This window comes from Euleptes europaea, chromosome 14 (assembly GCF_029931775.1).
Source record: "Euleptes europaea isolate rEulEur1 chromosome 14, rEulEur1.hap1, whole genome shotgun sequence".
In the NCBI taxonomy this organism is placed as follows: domain Eukaryota; kingdom Metazoa; phylum Chordata; class Lepidosauria; order Squamata; family Sphaerodactylidae; genus Euleptes; species Euleptes europaea.
This window is the reverse complement of record NC_079325.1, coordinates 42435408-42453193: the sequence shown is the minus strand read 5'-3', so window position 1 is coordinate 42453193 and position 17786 is coordinate 42435408. Positions and strand designations below refer to the sequence as shown.

General features: G+C 44.8%; 1 protein-coding gene across 1 annotated transcript; it reads left to right on the top strand.

The window, feature by feature from the left end:
• Window positions 1-1341: 1341 nt before the first annotated feature.
• On the top strand, window positions 1342-12710 carry CUTA (cutA divalent cation tolerance homolog). The gene is made up of 6 exons (XM_056860908.1): window positions 1342-1428; window positions 5500-5648; window positions 11473-11532; window positions 11631-11676; window positions 12136-12185; window positions 12592-12710. The coding sequence occupies exons 1-6, from the start codon at window positions 1342-1344 to the stop codon at window positions 12686-12688; spliced, it is 489 nt and encodes a 162-aa protein (XP_056716886.1). The 3' UTR covers window positions 12689-12710.
• The last annotated feature ends 5076 nt before the right edge of the window (window positions 12711-17786 follow it).

The following is a 17786-nucleotide window of genomic DNA, read 5'->3' as shown; positions in this document are numbered from 1 at the left end:
CAATTGAATAGATCTGAGTAGTATGCTGATTAGACTTGTTTAGGATTGCTGTCTGAACATACTTGAGAGATGGCCACCAATGAGCCCAGTATTTTCAAAGCATCTACACATGTAAAAATATGTCTATGGTGCATGCGTTTATATTTGTTTGCACCTTCCTAAGAAATTAGGAGCCCTGGGGCGCAGAGTGGTAACCGGCAGCGCAAAGCGCAAGCTCTGCTCACGACCTGAGTTCGTTCCCAAGGGAAGTTGGTTTCAGGTAGCCAGCTCAAGGTTGACTCAGCCTTCCATCCTTCTGAGATCGGTAAAATGAGGACCCAGCTTGCTGGGGGTAAAGAGAAGATGACTGGGGAAGGCACTGGTAAACCACCCCATAAACAAAATTCACAGTGGGTAGCCGTGTTAGTCTGTCTGCAGTAGTAGAAAAGGGCAAGAGTCCAGTAGCACCTTAAAGACTAACAAAAATATTTTCTGGTAGGGTATGAGCTTTCGTGAGCCACAGCTCACTTCTTCAGATGAAGAAGTGAGCTGTGGCTCACGAAAGCTCATACCGTACCAGATGAAGAAGTGAGCTGTGGCTCACGAAAGCTCATACCCTACCAGAAAATGTTTTTGTTAATCTTTAAGGTGCTACTGGACTCTTGCCCTTTTCTGTGTGTGTGTAAAGTGCCGTCAAGTCGCAGCCAACTTATGGCGACCCCTTTTGGGGGTTTTCATGGCAAAAGACTAACAGGTGGTTTGCCAGTGCCTTCCTCTGCACAGCAACCCTGGTATTCTTTGGTGGTCTCCCATCCAAATACTAACCAGGGCTGACCCTGCTTAGCTTCTGAGATCTGACGAGATCAGGCTAGCCTGGGCCATCCAGGTGCCCTTTTCTACCCGTAAACAAAGTCTGCCTAGAAAACGTCGGGATGTGACGACGCCCCATGGGTCAGGAATGACCTGGTGCTTTTACAGGGGACCTTTACCTTTATCTTTACGAAATCAGTTACTAAGCATACACATAGTTTTAATGGCCAACCCAGTAAAATACTAAAAAAAAAAAAAAAAAAGCTGGACCAGGGTGGCTTGCAAGGATGAGGTGGGCAAGGGAGGCTACATAGAGAAGTCGACAGAGACTGGCTTTAGCGGTCCGATTAAAGAACAGAGGCGGATACCAGCTGCTGTGGGGCGGGGACTGCCAACCGCCCGTTCGCTTTGCATTTGTATTGCAAAGCAAACAGCCAACTTTTCCAGCGAACCCCTGAGCAGATCGAGTGTGCAAAGGTGGAGGAAGACGGAGAGAGGGGTGGTGCGCATTCATGTACTAGATTGGGGGGGGAAGCGAGAAAAGGAGGAAGGATGTTGAAAACAGATTGGTTCATCCAGCGTTTCCAGGCGCTTCTGAGCGCTTCCAACTCCCGCCCAGGATGCTTGACTCTGCTGCTGGTAAGTTTCGCATCCCTTGTTCTTTCCAATGTATGAAGTGGGGGTGAAATTGACCAACAGCGCAACCTAGCAGGGACTTCCGTCGTTTTAGAAGGGTGTTATTCTGCTCAGGGTGGCATGGCAAAACACGGGAGAGACCCTTAAAGTCAGGGCCAAGTAGAATTTTTTCATAATTATTTTATTTTTTCATTGTATAATTTTTTTTATTTTTGTAATATAAAACAAGATAAACAAATACAATAATAACAAAAAATACAAAAGAGTATCAATTAGAAAAGTATCAGTTATAATTATACAAAGTTATAAAATTCAGCAAAGCAAAAATACCCTTTTGACCCTCCACCCACCTTAAAAAGTGACCCTTCACCTGACTTCCGCAGAAGTGTCTAAACAGTTTTGAACATTGTTAATAGTAATAATAGAAAAGCAAGTAAACTTGTTTCTATAACTCACTAACTTAAATAGTAAAATCCATTTTTGCCATTTTATCCCAATATGTGATGGCCTTTGCCCAAGTTTTTTTGAATTTTTCCATATCATTCTCATGTAAGAATTCTGTTAATTTGGCCATCCTCATATACATTTTTTCCCTCTCCAATCACGAATTGAAGGAATTTTTTCATAATTTTTTTTTAAAGAGGAAAAGTTATCACAGGACTCTTCCCCACTTTAATGTTGTAATAACCCATGATCTTATCTCAGAAATTAAAATCTCCTTGGAAGAAAATTGAATAATACTGAGTAGTGAGATGATGTTTCAGTGCATTTGGCTAGTAATGTTAAATCTAATTTCCCGAAGCTGAATGCTGTTTTTTTGCCCATATGATGAGAACATATCCAAGGCTGCTGCTTTTCTGACTAACAAATATTTTTAAATGCATGTAATAGTCCTTTGATTTTTGTTGTTAAATAGTAGCCACCATATCACTCTGAAGACTGAAAATATTTAAAGCAGTGTTTAATTTTAACAGTATTTTTTAAGGTTTAGCATAAAATAAAAGTTCAACAATTAATTCATCATGCAGTTTTAAACTGGGGGATCTTTCTCAGAGCCAGATCACACATTCAGGAAAATGAGATGGGAGAAAGGTGAAGTGCTGAAAGGGGCTGCACCACGCTGTGAGTGATGGACCACGTTTTGGAATGATCCCCTACTTTTTTTTTTAAAGGGAAGAAAAACTCTCTCTGTAAACAGAAATCAGCACAGCAGACAAAGAGATAGGGTTCTTTCTGCCCTGCTAGTTTTCTGTTTACCTTGAATGCTTTCAGGCAAAGAAACATTGAAATCTGGAATTTCCCCCTGCATTCTGAAGTGGTATAATCCATCCTACCATCTTATTCCCCTCAAATTCTCCTGTTATGTCTTATGTGTAAACTATGGCACAGAAATCAATTTAACACATACATAGGTATCCTGCGGCCCTGGCCAGTGACAGCAAGCATGGTGCAATGGTTAGAGTGTCAGACCAGGATTGGGGAGTCCCAGGTTCAAATCCCCTCTTCCTTGGAAACTCCCAGGTGACCTTGGGCTCAGCCTAAATTATCTCAAAGGGTGGTTGTGCGGATAAAATGGAGGCGAGGATAGCAATAGCAAGCTGCTTTTGGTCCTTTTTGGCAATAAAAGCAGGGTAGAAATGATGTAAATACAATAGTGTTTTGCAAAACTTCTAAGCATAACTAGGGAACATTTTGTCCTATTCCTGTGGCAGGAAAACGATGCAGGGGGATAGATTTTTTTCCCTGCTTAAAAGCACAACAGCAAAGCCCAAGCATAATTTCTCTGGGGTGGTGTAGGCCTGTATAACTTGTACAATCCCATCCCACCCAGCACTCTCATGAGTCCTGAAAGTTTTTTTTTTTAATTCTGAAACAATATAAATAAATCATATTATGGTAATAAGCCTGCACCCGCCTTGGAGTCCCTGTTCCCTTTTCCCTTCCTATTCCATAGAACTTATACTTCCTCTAAGGTTCTCAGAGTGGCATACAAAACTGTGAGAAAGTGGCTGTTCCAAGAAGCAGGCTTCTTAGCAGCATAGGGATTTGAACCCAGGTCTTCATAGTCCACTCACTGCATCCCTAGGGTTGCCAACCTACAGGTGGTAGCTGGATATCTTCCGCTATTACAACTGATCTTCAGCCAATAGAGGTCAGTTCCCCTGGAGAAAATGGCTGCTTTGGCAATTGGACTCTATGACATTGAAGTCCCTCCCCTCTCCAAACCCTGCCCTCCTTAGCCTCCACCTAGGGTTGCCAGGTCCCTCTTCCCCCTCAGTGGGAGGTTTTGTTTTGTTTTTGCATATGTTTTTTATTTTTCCATTAATTGGGTATACAGGGGTAAAGATAGGAGAAAGGAAAATATTAATAACATATCATTTTGTTAACATATATAAATGTCTACCCCTCTATAATATATAAAATATAGTATCCCAACTTATTGTATCTAAACAAATCAGTATTCTTATCTGGGTAATAACTTGGTTTGATTGGTCTTTTTATCTGATGGTTTTGATGTATTCGTAAAAAGATTTCCATTTCTCTTGATTTTGTTCTTGTGTATTATCTTTCATATATTCCGTTAATTGTGCCATTGATATACATTCTAAAGATTTATCTATCCATGTTTGAATTTTTGGGATATTGTTAGTTTTCCAGAGTGATGCCAAAGCCACTCTCGCCGCCGTTACCAGTGGGAGGTTTTTGAGGCAGAGCTTGAGGAGGGCAGGGTTTGGGGAGGTGAGGGATTTCAAAGCCATAGAGTCCAATTGCCAAAGTGGCCATTTTCTCCAAAGGAACTGATCTCTATTGGCTGGAGATCAGTTGTAATAGCAGTAGATCTCCAGCTAGTACCTGGAGGTTGGCAACCCTAGCTCCACCCCCAAACTCTCCAGGTATTTCCCAACCTGGAGCTGGCAACCCTATAGATCCCACTGGCAACCACATGGATCTGGGTCTCCTGTTCTTTACCCGGCCAACCAGAAAGGCCCAAGTCCTTCAATGGATAGCCAAGTTAGCTTGAGCAGGAACGCTGCTGACAGATCCCATCCAGGACTCATGCAAATTAAACAGGAGGACTGTTGATCCAGCAAAGGTAACGTCTAGCTGAAGACTTATATGCAGTGCTGACAGCTTCAATCCTTCCTTTAGCAAAAGTAAGGTCCAGGGTCACAAAGACCTATAGTGTGGTGCTGCAGAAGACTGATGTGTGTGGGATGCCTTGAGCTGCCAGGCGTGTGTGATCCTTCTCTCGGTCCATGCTTTGAATCTGGCTCTCAACCTTGTTTCTTCCTGGGGGAGGCTCTGGGAGTACTTGAGGTGGGCCAGTCCTCTCAGGAGGTTCTTGGTCGGCTTGATCCACTGGCTCTTGAACCGGAGCCTGCGGTGCTAGAGAAGCCTCTGCAGCCTCTGGGGGGCAGTGAGCCTCAAGGATGACAGGGACCACGAGAAGGACTCCTCAGCGCTTGTGGAGTCTTCCTTTGAAGAGTCTTCCTCCCACTTCAAGGCTGAGCCAGGGAAGGTCATGACAGAGGGTGGCCTGGGTTCAAATCTGTATTTTAGCCATCAAACACATTGGGTGACCATGGGCCAGTGAGCATGGCCTACTACGTAGGTTAGTTGTGAGGATATACTGTCCTGAACTCCTTGCATTAAAATGTGACAGATTGATAGGCCAACCAGAGTAGAAGCAGGAGGGTCCATGGTGGGCTTGGCTGTGCAGTAGACTCAGCTGCCATTGCTGGCTGCCTGTCCTATTGCACAGTAGACTAGAGGCAAATCCATACCAAAACATTGGAGGGGGAGGATCCATGTGCATCTCTGTGTGAGTCACTGCTCTGTGCATGTCTCCTTCCAAGCAGAAACACAGGTCCGAGGATGCTCTGAGGGTTGCTTAACATTTACACCCTGTAAAACTAATTTGTTTGGGAGTTGATGAGCGTCACAATTTTAAATGAGGAAACCTATGTCTGTTTTTACAATTAAATTTGTTATCCCAGCCTTCCTGCAAGACTTGAGAACCTATTCTAGGTGGTTCATTAACGGATCGACTTCTCCCCTCCCCCCCTTCACTAGGCCATGGGTTTATCTTTGCTGATGTATCCAGTGCTAAGAACAATCAGCCTCCAGCTGCACGCAGCTCTGACCGGCAGCTACATCTCAGGGACTCATTCTGTGGCTTTCGTCAACTGCCCCAATGAGCAAATCGCAAGAGAAATTGCAAGGTAGGGTGACGGACACGTTCTCGCGTCTTGTGCACTATGAATTATTGAACTCATTGTTGATAAACTACCAGGCAGCTTGTCTTGGCTGCAGAGGCAGAGCATTTCCTCCGAGCAATGCAAACAGAGGCCAGTCAAAGCTTATTTGGAGCCAAAGTTTAGCTTCATATTTGTTTTCAGAGTTAGCTTTCAACACTGGAATATATGAAGCAGTGAAGTCTCTCTTGGCCAGATTTTTTAAAATTGTACCCTTCCTCCAGAGAGCCTAGAACAACATACATGGATCTTGAGAAGGTACAGAAAAAGAGCAACCAAAATGATCAGGGGGCTTCGGCAACTGCCCTATGAGGAGCGGTTAAAATGCTTAGGGCTGTTTAGCTTGGAAAGAATGTGGTTAAGGGGACACATGATAGAGGTCTATAAAATTATGCATAGTATGGAGAGAGTGGACAGGGAGAAGCTTTTCTCCCTCTCTCATAATACCAGAACGCAGAGTCATCTGCTGAAGCTGGAGAGTGAGAGATTCAAAACAGATAAAAGGAAGTATTTCTTCACACAGAGCATAGTTAAATTATGAACCTCCCTACCCCAGGATGTGGTGATGGCTGCCAACTTGAAAGGCTTTAAGAGGGGAGTGGACATGTTCATGGAGGATAGTGCTATCCATGGCTACTAGTCAAAACGAATACTACTAGTCATGATGCATACCTATTCCCTGTGGTATAAGGGGAGCATGCCTATTATATTAGGTGCTGTGGAACACAGGCAGGGTAATGCTGCTGCAGTTGTCTTGTTTGTGGGCTTCCTAGAGGCACCTGGGGTTTGAACATAGATCTCTCTGGCTGTAGTTTGATATGCTAACCATGACATCACACTGGTTGTTAGGTAAGAATCCAGTTTCTCACAAGGTCTGTCAGCCTCGGCTATTTAACGCCACCACCTCTCTTTCACTACCCCACTTAGCAACCACCTCTTCCCATCTGTGAAAACACCGCTTCTTTAAAAGGATGCACACTTTTCAAAGACTTTAAATTCAAGTTGTATTGAAATGTATTCAAAAACAAAATTACACTTATACACAATCACAGCAATATAAGGTGATAGAGGCTAAATGCAACAGGTTCCCACCCAAAATTGGGGTAAAATTGGGGTAATTGGGGCAGAAATGCAGATGTGCAGGCAGGCAAAAATCCTGTCACCTCTTTTTTTAATATTATTTAAGGCTGGAAAGTGGAAGGCTTTCTTCACCCATGCCCGAGGGATGCCCTGCCAAAATCGGCGGCAAAGGGACAAACCAAACTGTAGGCAGTTTGCATTTGGTGGAAATCCCTTTGGAGAGAGCTACATTGATCCTGTCGCCGCAGGACTCCTTTTCCAGTTATTTGGTCGTCATGTCTTTAAATATTTAGCCTAGCTAATCCTCAGAGAGGACTGTCAGCATCTAAAAACAAAGGCTTCTATATGCTGGGCCTGGGCCAGCCCAAGGATCTTTGCCAGCTGGGCAATTTAAAACGTTGGTCCTGCCTACCGGGGCACCTTGCCAGGAGATTTGTGTGTTCTCCCTCGTAGTGCCAATGAGGATGGAGAATTGAATAAGAGGCATTTGCCCTCCTTGGATTGCATCACCCCAAGCCGATGCCACATCTAGCTGTATTGTTGCCCCACCCTCCTCTGAGCCTTACAATATTATGATTGTATTTTTTATCAAAGAAACCCCCCAATTTTATATCTGTGTAACAAGTTCATCATGAGTCAGAAGTGACCTGACAGCACATCACTCACACACAATTTATGCTGATTACAGAAATTTCCTTATTTGTGCAATGCTTATGATTCATTTTGTTTCTCCTAATCAATGGAAGGAGCTTCACAGGACACTGAAGACCTTGTTCAGCCCCCTTTCCCCGCCTCGCTTTCAAGGCTACCTTTGCAGACATGTGGACTAGAAACTTGCTGTCTGCCAAAGAATGGAAGATAGCCAGACCAGAAGCTTTTTTTCTTTTCTTTTCCCTAGATTTAACAGCCACTGGCTATCCACCAACCGCTTCATATTCTCTATCATCAAAGACTATATCCATGCAAAATAGAGAAAGTGGAAACAATAGAACATGTTCTGCCGCAGTGTCCCTTCTACAGCGATATAAGATCGCAGTACATTCTCCCCATATTGTCATCCTTTCCTGGGAGATCGGAAGAAGCTAAAGTTTCCCTTCTCCTAGCAGACTCCTCTTGGGAGATAACCATTCAAGTAGCCAAATTTTGCCTCTGGTCTAGTGGGATTCATAAATGGCTAACTGAAAACCTTTCCCCATAGAAGATCTTTCCTCCTCTTCTTCAAATCATCCCTCCCAGAATCATCAACTTTTATTATTTTATTTTATTATTTTAACCTAACTTTGATTTTTATTTAGAGCTGATTTTGTATCGAAATAAAACTTGTTAATAAAAAGTTAATTTTCCTTGATGCTATAAACAGAAAAGTTGCCACATCTCTCACGCAATAGACCAACCTATTTGACAGCAGATAACACAGTATCCGCTTCTCAGAAAGTGTCTTTAGCAGCTTTATCCAGGGAGTGATATATTTATTTTGTACAATATTATTTTGTGGACATGCTAAAACAATGTGGGCTAGGGAGTCTATTTGATCCGGGCAAAATGGGCATTTTCGTTCTTCTGCCGTAATTTTATTGTATCGCCCTTGTGTTTAGGCTGAGTCTAGGGCATTACAGAAAGCCAAAGCTGTGTAGGCTAGAAACTTGCAGTTTAAAAAAAAAACACAAAACTGAAGGCATATGGCAAATAACCTCTGATGGGTTTATTTTGTAAGAGGTGCTTAGATTGTCCGGATGCTGAATCCTTCGCCTAATTTTGGTGCTTGTGGGCTCGAACAGAGCACTCTTAAAATAGTGGCAGTCCTGTTCATATCCCATCATGCGCCACGGGTGAGGGGAAGCACACCTTTGCAGTTTCCTAGGAAAACCTTTTCTATGTGCCCAGTGCTCTGTGTAGTAGCATTCCACCCAACATCCAGCTTGGAGCTGCCTTGAATGGTCCCCTCTGTTTCAAACACTGCATCTCTGTTGATGAAGGAGCCATTTATTGAGAAAGGGTGAGTTCCTACCAGAGTGCCTCTTTGTAAACTGTGCTGCTGTTCATGCCTCTCCCCACCCCCACCCAGTTCAATGAGCAGTAAGCAGAGTCTGTGGGCACCCCCCCCCCCAAAAAAAAAGACTTCAAGGTACTGAGGGTTTGCTCAGGGTCCTTTTTTGCATCACTGCAAATTCTGGGAATGGTGTGCAAATAGTTAATAAATACACATGAGGCAATATAAGAATTAGCTAACTAGTTAGAAGGTAAAATCACTGTAGTTTGCTGGTGGAAAGGTTAAGTTTTCAACCCAGGTTGCCAATGTTCAAGCTCTTGATAGCTTTAGTTGGTTAATTATTCACCCCCAATTTAACCTCCATCTACAACAGACTGAAACAGAAATAAAAGGTTATTTAAATGAGATGCACAAGATCATGGCCAGCAGCCCATCTCTGATCTCCCTCGCAACTATGTGGGGCTGCTAATCAGTTTTTTAAAACCCAGCAGATCCTAATCATGGTATCTCTTGCTGGCCTGCTTAGCTGGTGAGTTTTGCAGATTTTGGAATTGGTGCTAGGATGTCTGTGCAGATCACCATTTCCTGGCAAGAGCAGCTTCGCCCTAAGCTATTTTGCATAAATGCATCAGTTTTTATGCAGAGTTGCTAACTGGAGATCTCCGGAGATTACAACTGATCTCCAGGCAACAGAGATCAGTTCACCTGGAGAAGATGTACACTTTGGAAGGTGGACTGTATGGCATTATAACCCACTGAAGTCTTTCCAAACCCCGCTCTCCTCAGGCTCCACCCCCAAAATCTCCAGTTTTTCCCAACCTGGAGCTGGCAACCCTATTTATCTGCCCAACTTCCCAATGTGCAGAGCTGCATCTGGGCTACTAGTCACAAGCATTCTCGTGGTGGTCATATGACCTGAAAGCAGGAGAATAAAAAATGCCCCAAAGCTATAAATAGACCCAGTAAAGGAAGTCTGATATTAAGGATAAGAAAGTAGCTGATGGAAGACTGAATGCAGAACTCTGGCTTTTATAGCTGCTCCTACTTCATAAAAGTTTTACATGAATTCCCGCTTGCACTCTTGCTGGTGAATATCTAATACAAGGGGGGAATTGCAAAACTCGTGGGGGGAATCTTGTCTCTCCCTTGTGGGTGGGGGAATCCCATCTCCCTCCCATCGTGGCGCCTTCCTCCCCTGCCCATCACCGCCACTGATCCTGGGCCCAGTGAAGCTCCCAGCCTCCACTGCTGAGCCTGCTGTGGTTTCCTTCCCCCCACCCCCACCAGTGCTGCCCACAATCCCGGCCCCAGCAAGGCTGCCGGTGTCGGTATTTAAACCCCCTGGTGTTTTGTTTTTAAACTTTTCAGACTTTTCTGCAAATTTAGGGAGTGGGCCCCTATCTGTGGATTTAAGTATCTGCAGGCAGGGGGCATACTTCAGAATTAAATATGTAACGTATTTTATATTGTCAGTTCAAAGATCCTCAAGGTAGCTAATATTCAAAAGTGATGAACTCACAACAGTACAAAAGGTAATTCACAATACAATTGTAAACCCAGTTACACCCTTCTAAGCCTATTGACCAGTAAATTTAGAAGGGGGGGATAAGTCACTCTAGGATTGCACTGTAAAAGCCAATCAGCTAACAGAATGGAAATTGAAAGTCCATTTGCCATGCAAACCAATATAAGAAAAGAAGCGTAAATGTTGGGGGGGGGGGAAATGCACAGCCTAAAAATCGGTGCACTGCATAACACTGAACCGACACCTAAATCAGAGCACAAGGCCAATGTAAAAGAAGAGGGCAATAAAGCAATCCTAAATGAGGTGGAGGTGCCAAGTGCCTGCATTCTCCAGCCAAAGCACTCGCCTCTTGGGCCAGTGAAAAAACAGTGGGGGGGGGGAACCAGACTAGACTTCAGACATCAGCTAACACTCTGGAATCTCTATGAAAATACCATAGAGTTTCTAGAGTGTTGGCCAACGCTCTAAGGTGATGTCTGGGTTTTATACAATTATGGTCCTCCCTCTATAAATGGTCATTGGCATCATGATCATTGCCACCACATCCCTAATAAACTGGCTGGCCCCTCGGCAGATGACAAAAGCCACACAATAGGGCCAATTACAAACAGTGAGTCTCTGCATACTCACAGGACACAAACATGCAGGCAAATGGCTTTGTAAATTTAAGAAACAGTGGGATGAGTATTTAGTGTGCTTCTGTGGGACAACTAAGACCAGCCTGTGTGTCAGATAAAGGAGAAAAGGCAGGCTTGCCAACCTCCAGGTGGTGACTGGAGAGCTTCTGGGATTACAACTGATCTCCAGGCAACAAAGTTCAGTTCACCCGGAGAAAATGTCTGCTTTGGAAGGTAGAGTGTATTGCATTATACCCCACTGAAGTCCTTCCCCAAATCCCGCCCTCCTCAAGCTTCATCCCCCCAAATCTCCAGGTATTTCCTAACCTGGAACAAGCAACCCTAGTGGGATGAGAAAAATCAGCTTCCTTCCTCCCAAATATTTATGAGGAGGGCTGATCTCCTAACTGTTCCTGCAGATTCTGCACAGCCCACCAACTCGTAGTAATCATAACAGTAAGTAGTAATGAAAGCTAAACTACACAGCACAATATGAATGACATTGTGCTGAGCCTGAATGACATGGCAGTCTGGAAGAAGGATACTTGCAGGTAAATGCACTTTGACTGTTTCTTCTAGGGCGATTATGGACCGGAAACTGGCTGCTTGTGTGAACATCCTCCCCAAAACTTCAACCATGTGAGTCCAACGCTCAGCCCATTTGACTGCTCCAGAAGAATCATGCATCTGCATGGATTTTTTTTAAAAGCTGGCTTTCTTCTTGGCTTTTTATGTAGGTATATTTGGAAAGGGGAGATTGAAGAAGCTACAGAGATACTTCTGGTAAGCATCAGAGAAGGGTACTAACGTTAGTCCCTAGGTTGGAAGGGATGGAGGATCAGCCACAGGTTTCCCACTGGCCAAGGTGAATTAAAATTTTGCTTCCCACCTCCTTATCACCTGCTGAACAATGACCCATTAAATGATCAAGATGATCAAGAATTGATTAGGTGACCATTTTACTTATTTATGTCTGCCCCTTAACAATTATGCCTTTGCTTAGATTTGCTTGGAAACATTTTTCTAATTCATTTTTTTTTTAAGTATCCCATTTTGGATGCTGTGCCACATTGCTTTGTAGAAGATAGAGCTGAACTCTGAAATCTTGTCAAATTCCTAAGGATCCAACATCTCATTTCAGCTCCACCAACTTCAGAAATGGTCCACTGGAGGCCACCTCTGCGGAAGACGTGATCATTCCCTGACAGTTCCTAATCCTCTTGCTTTCTCTTTCCCTTTCAGCTAGTGAAAACGAGGACATCTAAAATCAGGGAGTTGTCAGACTACGTCAGGTGAGGTTTGTACAGTGGGTAAAAAAAAATCAGTTGAGATCAAATAATGTTTCTCAAAGAACTTCTCTGCAGCCATGAAGGCTAGAACCTTCAAATTAAAAAAGAAAAGAAAAATGTGCTCATTTGTAAGGTGTAGCAGGGGGGAATACTTTTGACATATTTTAATTTTATTCAGAAAAGATCCAGACACCTGCTTACATAAACTTACATAACTTTTCTGTCCTTGTGCTTAGCAATTACTCCTGCCCATGGGGATTTTATTCAGAAAAGATCCAGACACCTGCTTACATAAACTTACATAACTCTTCTGGCCTTGTACTTTGCAACTAGTCCTCCTAACCATAGGGATTGGTTTTACTTCGGCTAGAGACATTCATGTTACCTGTGTGTGTGTCTCCTCTCTCAGATCCATACATCCTTTTGAGGTACCTGAAATCATCAGCCTGCTCATTGACCAAGGAAACCCAGCCTATCTGCAGTGGATCAAAGAGAGTGTTCCATAGGATTAATGGGTGTCGTTGGGACATGGGACGGCCCTTCTCAGAGAATACACTTTGCTCCTTGGCATGAGCCTTCGTCTATACAGAGAGCCGAGAAGGAATCTCCTTGTGAGTTTGGAGAGCATCAGAGGGCAGAATCCAGCTCAAGAAGCCCCTGGAACTTTGGAGCAATCCTCTGGGCTGGTTTCCGTGAAACGTTACCTGGAGATGATTCCACAAGGAAAGTCACTGAAGGAGCAAGTTGGAAATGTTCAGCCCTCACATTCAGATCTGCTTGCAAGATGGCTTCTCTTACTTGAAATGTCGGGAACCAGCACAGGGGCACTAGGGTTGCCAACCTCCAGGTACTAGCTGGAGATCTGCTATTACAACTGATCTCCAGCCGATAGAGATCAGTTTGCCTGGAGAGAATGGCCGCTTTGGCCATTGGACTCTGTGGCATTGAAGTCCCTCCCCTCCCCGAACTCCACCGTCCCCAGGTTCTGCCCCCAAAATCTCCAGGTATTTCCCAACCCAGAGCTAGCATCCCTAATGGGCACTGTGAGGTTTCCTCACCCTGGCACAGGATCCCCATCTTCTGCCACCCTATTGGAGCAGAGTATGACTCCTGATGGCCTCAGAATTGGGGAAAGGGTGGGGGTCCTGGCACCTTGGTCCTCCTCCTTCCCCACTCTGGGTCTCTAATACTGGTTAGGGCCTTTCCAACCAGGCCCCTTACCCCTCCAGGCTCAGCCCTGTCTCTCAGCCTCACCCCCAGTCAGGAACACACACCAGTATATTGCCTGAAGTCACTGGCAAGCGGGATAAGAGTCCTCTCTGTTTTGCCTTGGACCTATCCTCTGGCTGCAGAGCTTTCAACAAAGGTTATCTGCATACTTCCAAGCATAGTGTTGGATCTTGCTGCATTTTTCAGTAGTGTGCTTTACAGCTGGCTCCTTCATGCTGATGCAGCTGACTTTGGTCATTTATGCATGGGAGTTTTACCTGAGGTTCGTTGCTGGCTGGACCCACACTTTCCTGTTGGGAGTCTATGCATCAGCAGTCTCCAAGCTCAAATCAGGAAGTATTTGAATCCCCGCCTTGAAATGCTGCTTCATAATTGGCTGTAGTGAGAGAAAAGTTCCTCCCCCCCCCCCCCGCGCAAACCCAATTGCCGCATTAAAAGCATTTTAAGAACAGAAAACAAAAATCGGAGCAATCTGAAAAGAGAGGGGGCGGGGAGAAATCCAAGCCTCGGTTTTAAAAAGCCTTTCTTCTGCTCAGAAAGACGTCCCTGGAAGCATTTGAATCCCCGCCTCTGGACATGCTGCTTTGTAATTGGCTGTGAGCGAAACTAAGGTTGCATGTCCCACACTTTGCCTTACGCACAGAGATTTCACCCAGGCTGAGCTCAGGGGAGAGGGAAGAATGGGGTTAACAGAGGAACAGGAAGGTCCAGGATTTGTGAGGGCTGGCAGCGAGGTCATCTCTAATGGAGGGAAAACTCATGCATAACTCCAAGGAACAACCGGGACAGACGGGGGTGAATGTGAGTGAAAGTACCCATGCATAAATGACCTTTGAGAAGTTTACAGCACTGTGCTTCCACAGTACAGGTGCTGCTGTCAGACAGCAGCAGTTGCTGCACATGCCTCAAGAAGCGAGCTCGGCCTAAAGCTACGTTTTTGTGATTTGATTGTGCCCATCGAAGTTTTGCCCTGGATCTTCCAAACAAACTGCTCCTTGTTAAAGCATGGAGGCCTCTCCAGCCAAGTCCACCATTCCTACCATGCAATACATATCTTTACAGTCAATGAGTAACCACAAACGTGTTTTATCCCCAAGCTGGATTCAGCATCTACATTCTGCGCAAGAATCACTCAGCCTTGTTGTGGCCGGCTACAAGTTCAGACCTGTGCAGGATACTGCCAAACAGGTACTCCTTTCCCAGGTCCCACTTTATGTTAAAAGCAACATCCATCAATCAATCCAGTTTGCCTTCTCCCTGGTTTTGTGCCCTGGTCTTTCAAAACCTGGCCATGCTAGCTTTGCCCCAGGTACAATTATAGAAGCATGCACATGAAACCACCACCCCCTTCCATTTGCCTAGAGACAAATGGATTGTCTGTGCCCTTTTGCCCTCGCTGTTGAGTCTTAGCGAATGGAATGTGGTTGCTACAAATTGCTGTTTCCATCTCTCCAAAGCGGCACTTCTAGAGAATCTGCTTGCATGATAAATGCCAAAGCATGGGATGTGCTTCTTTAATCTGCTGTTGGTCCATTAGATGACAATGCTCTTAACAACATCTGGAAATGGATCCTTAACACACACACACATACACACACTTAACAGAAAAGGAGAAATGCCTGCAAAATACAGTTTTTTGGGGGAAAGAGATTAAGCTGTTTATGTTCTCTGGACTGGTGAGAAATTCATGACACATTTTGCAACGCTCATTCCATTGGAGGAGAAAGCTCGGGTGGCTTATGGTATTTTTCTTTAGAAATCCATTTATGCGCTGGTTTTAATAGCTGTCGTTTAAAGAAAAAAAACACAGAGAGCAATGGCTAAGCTAGGATGACAGATGCAGCTGCCAGGGGAGGGGGAATAGCATCTACGACCAAGGATGCCCAAAATGTACTTATCTAGAAATGGACTTTGTTTTTGCTCAAAAATGGAAATGCAAGCACCACATTTAAATCTGTCAAGGATACATAAGTGTCTTGCTATGACTATGATTGCCGAGTGTACTTGGACTCCCTGGGGTGTGCCTGGCTTGCAGCCTGAGCAGGGTGGGTATTTTCACTTTGGTCTGGGCACAGTGATGAAAACCGTCAATAGAACCGTAACCCAATGAACAAATGGGATTGCCCGAAGGAAACCAGATCAGGGAAAGGGTAAAGAAGGGGGTAAGGCTGTTGATGGCCCAGAGGATAACACTTCTGTCCCATTGCACTGACTAGGACCTACTCTTGAGTATACACTCTTTCAGCCCAATCCTGAAGGGGGGGCAGATCCACAGCGGCCAGGAGCAGCACAGCTGCACCACCTCCTCAGAGGCTTCCCGGCTGCTGTGGAGGCAAAAAAATACTTTTAAAAATATTAAAATAGGGAAAACGGGGGAAATCCCACATTGCCTACAACGGGGCTGCAAAACCAAAACAGGTGGTGCAACAAGAGCGGGCATTCCTGGGGGAAAAGGGAGTTAGGAAGCTGCCTACTGGCAGCTCCTCCCCCAGGAATGCCCTGGTAGTGCCCAGACACGGCGTGTTTGCCCCCACGCTGGTGTAGATGCTACCTAATTCTGTCACAAGGTCACGCTGGCTCCTAAGGAGCTTCAGGGGCTCCCTTCAGGAATGGGCTCTTAGTGTCTCACTCAGTGTGTGAATGTGCAGGATTTTGATGGGGCGACGGTGTGACATTAAACGTGGTGGGGAACCTCAGCCACTCCCAGATGATTTGCAGGGAGTACCAGGACCTCGTGACGTGGCCTGTCTGAACTAAGCCATTGTGATCAGTATCTCTTAGAAGAAATACAAAGCATGCTTAACTTCTCTGTGGCACTTTCAATGCCTTTCATGCACTTTGTCATAATCATTACAACCGCCCTGTAAGGTAGCCCGGTATTTGTGTTCCCATATTGCAAATGGAAGGGGGACTGAGGCTGAATGCAATGCCTGTGACCTCTAGGCAGAGGGGAAGGGTTTCAACCTGGGATCTCCCAGATCACAGCTCTCTCTTTTAGCCATTACAGTAAGGGAATAGTGCTTGGGCGGTTCATGTGCTTGGCCTGGTTTCAGTTCTTGCACAGAACAGACTGATGGGTTATACCCATAGTCACATTCTGTCCTTCTCCTTCAGCTACCCTCAATGGCACCCAAAATCCCCCTCTCTGAAGCAGCCACCCCTGAGCCAGCATGGTGTGGTGGTTAAGAGCGGTGGACTCTAACCAGGTTTGATTCTCCACTCATGAGTGGTGAATGCTAATCTGGTGAACTGGGTTAAACACATGAATCTGCCTTATACTGAATCAGACCCTTGGTCCATCGAAGTCAGTATTGTCTACTCAGACTGGCAGCGGCTCTGCAGAGGTCTTTCATATCACCTACTTGCCTAGTTCCTTTAACTGGAGATGCCAGAGATTGAACCTAGGACCTTCTGCATGCCAAGCAGATGCTCTACCACTGAGCCACGGCCCCTCCCCACTCCTTCACATGAAGCCAGCTGGGTAACTTTGGGCTAGTCAAGGTTCTCTCCAAACTCTCTCAGCCCCGCTTACCTCACAGGGTGTCTGTTGTGGGTAGGGAAGGTGATAGTAAACTGGTTTGATTATCCCTTAAGTGGTAGAGAAAGTTGGCATATAAAAACCAACTCTTCTTTTGAGATTGCAACCGCTTGGAGAAGTTTTTTTAAAAAAAAGACTTTTTAATGGTATATCTGACATATTAATTACAACTTGAATATGACAAAAGTCAGTTATTAAAAAGCAGCAATTTGAGAAACCATATAGTTTTTTTCTTTAAGAAGGTGCATAAAAGCATTTTTAAAAGATCAATCGAAACCGATCCAAAAAAACAACCCTGCAAACAAATACATTTTTAGAGGCTCCACATTTCTCTCCTTGGGACTAATGTTCGCTAAACTGCAATGACTACAAGTATTATGTGCAACAGGAACATGCAGATGAAATCAGTTAAGGTGAAAGGGCTTTGCAAACCCCCTCTGCTGGTGATGATTTTTGTTTTTAAAAAAAGTTACATAGGCACTCGTGAAAGGGTACTAGTCATTGAAGGGGTCTGTCACATTTCCTTGTTGCATGGGCAACAAAGAGGCAAACATTTGCATCAAGGAATGTCTTCTTTGGGTCCCTTTTTCATAATCATATTCTCTCAGACTACAAGTGTAGTCTCACATGGATACCCCTCAGGAATTACCTCCGATTATGTGCACGTCAAATGTCAGTTTTCCATCTGTTGCAGACGTGCCTCAACAGCTTTGATACCCGCTGAGGAGCGAGTCAGTCAGTGAGAAGCCTAGCTTCCTCTCTGTTCTAGAAGCGTCTGAACAATTTTGATACCCACCCTATCCCCAGGAAGCAGAGACAGTGATAAGCCCAGCTGT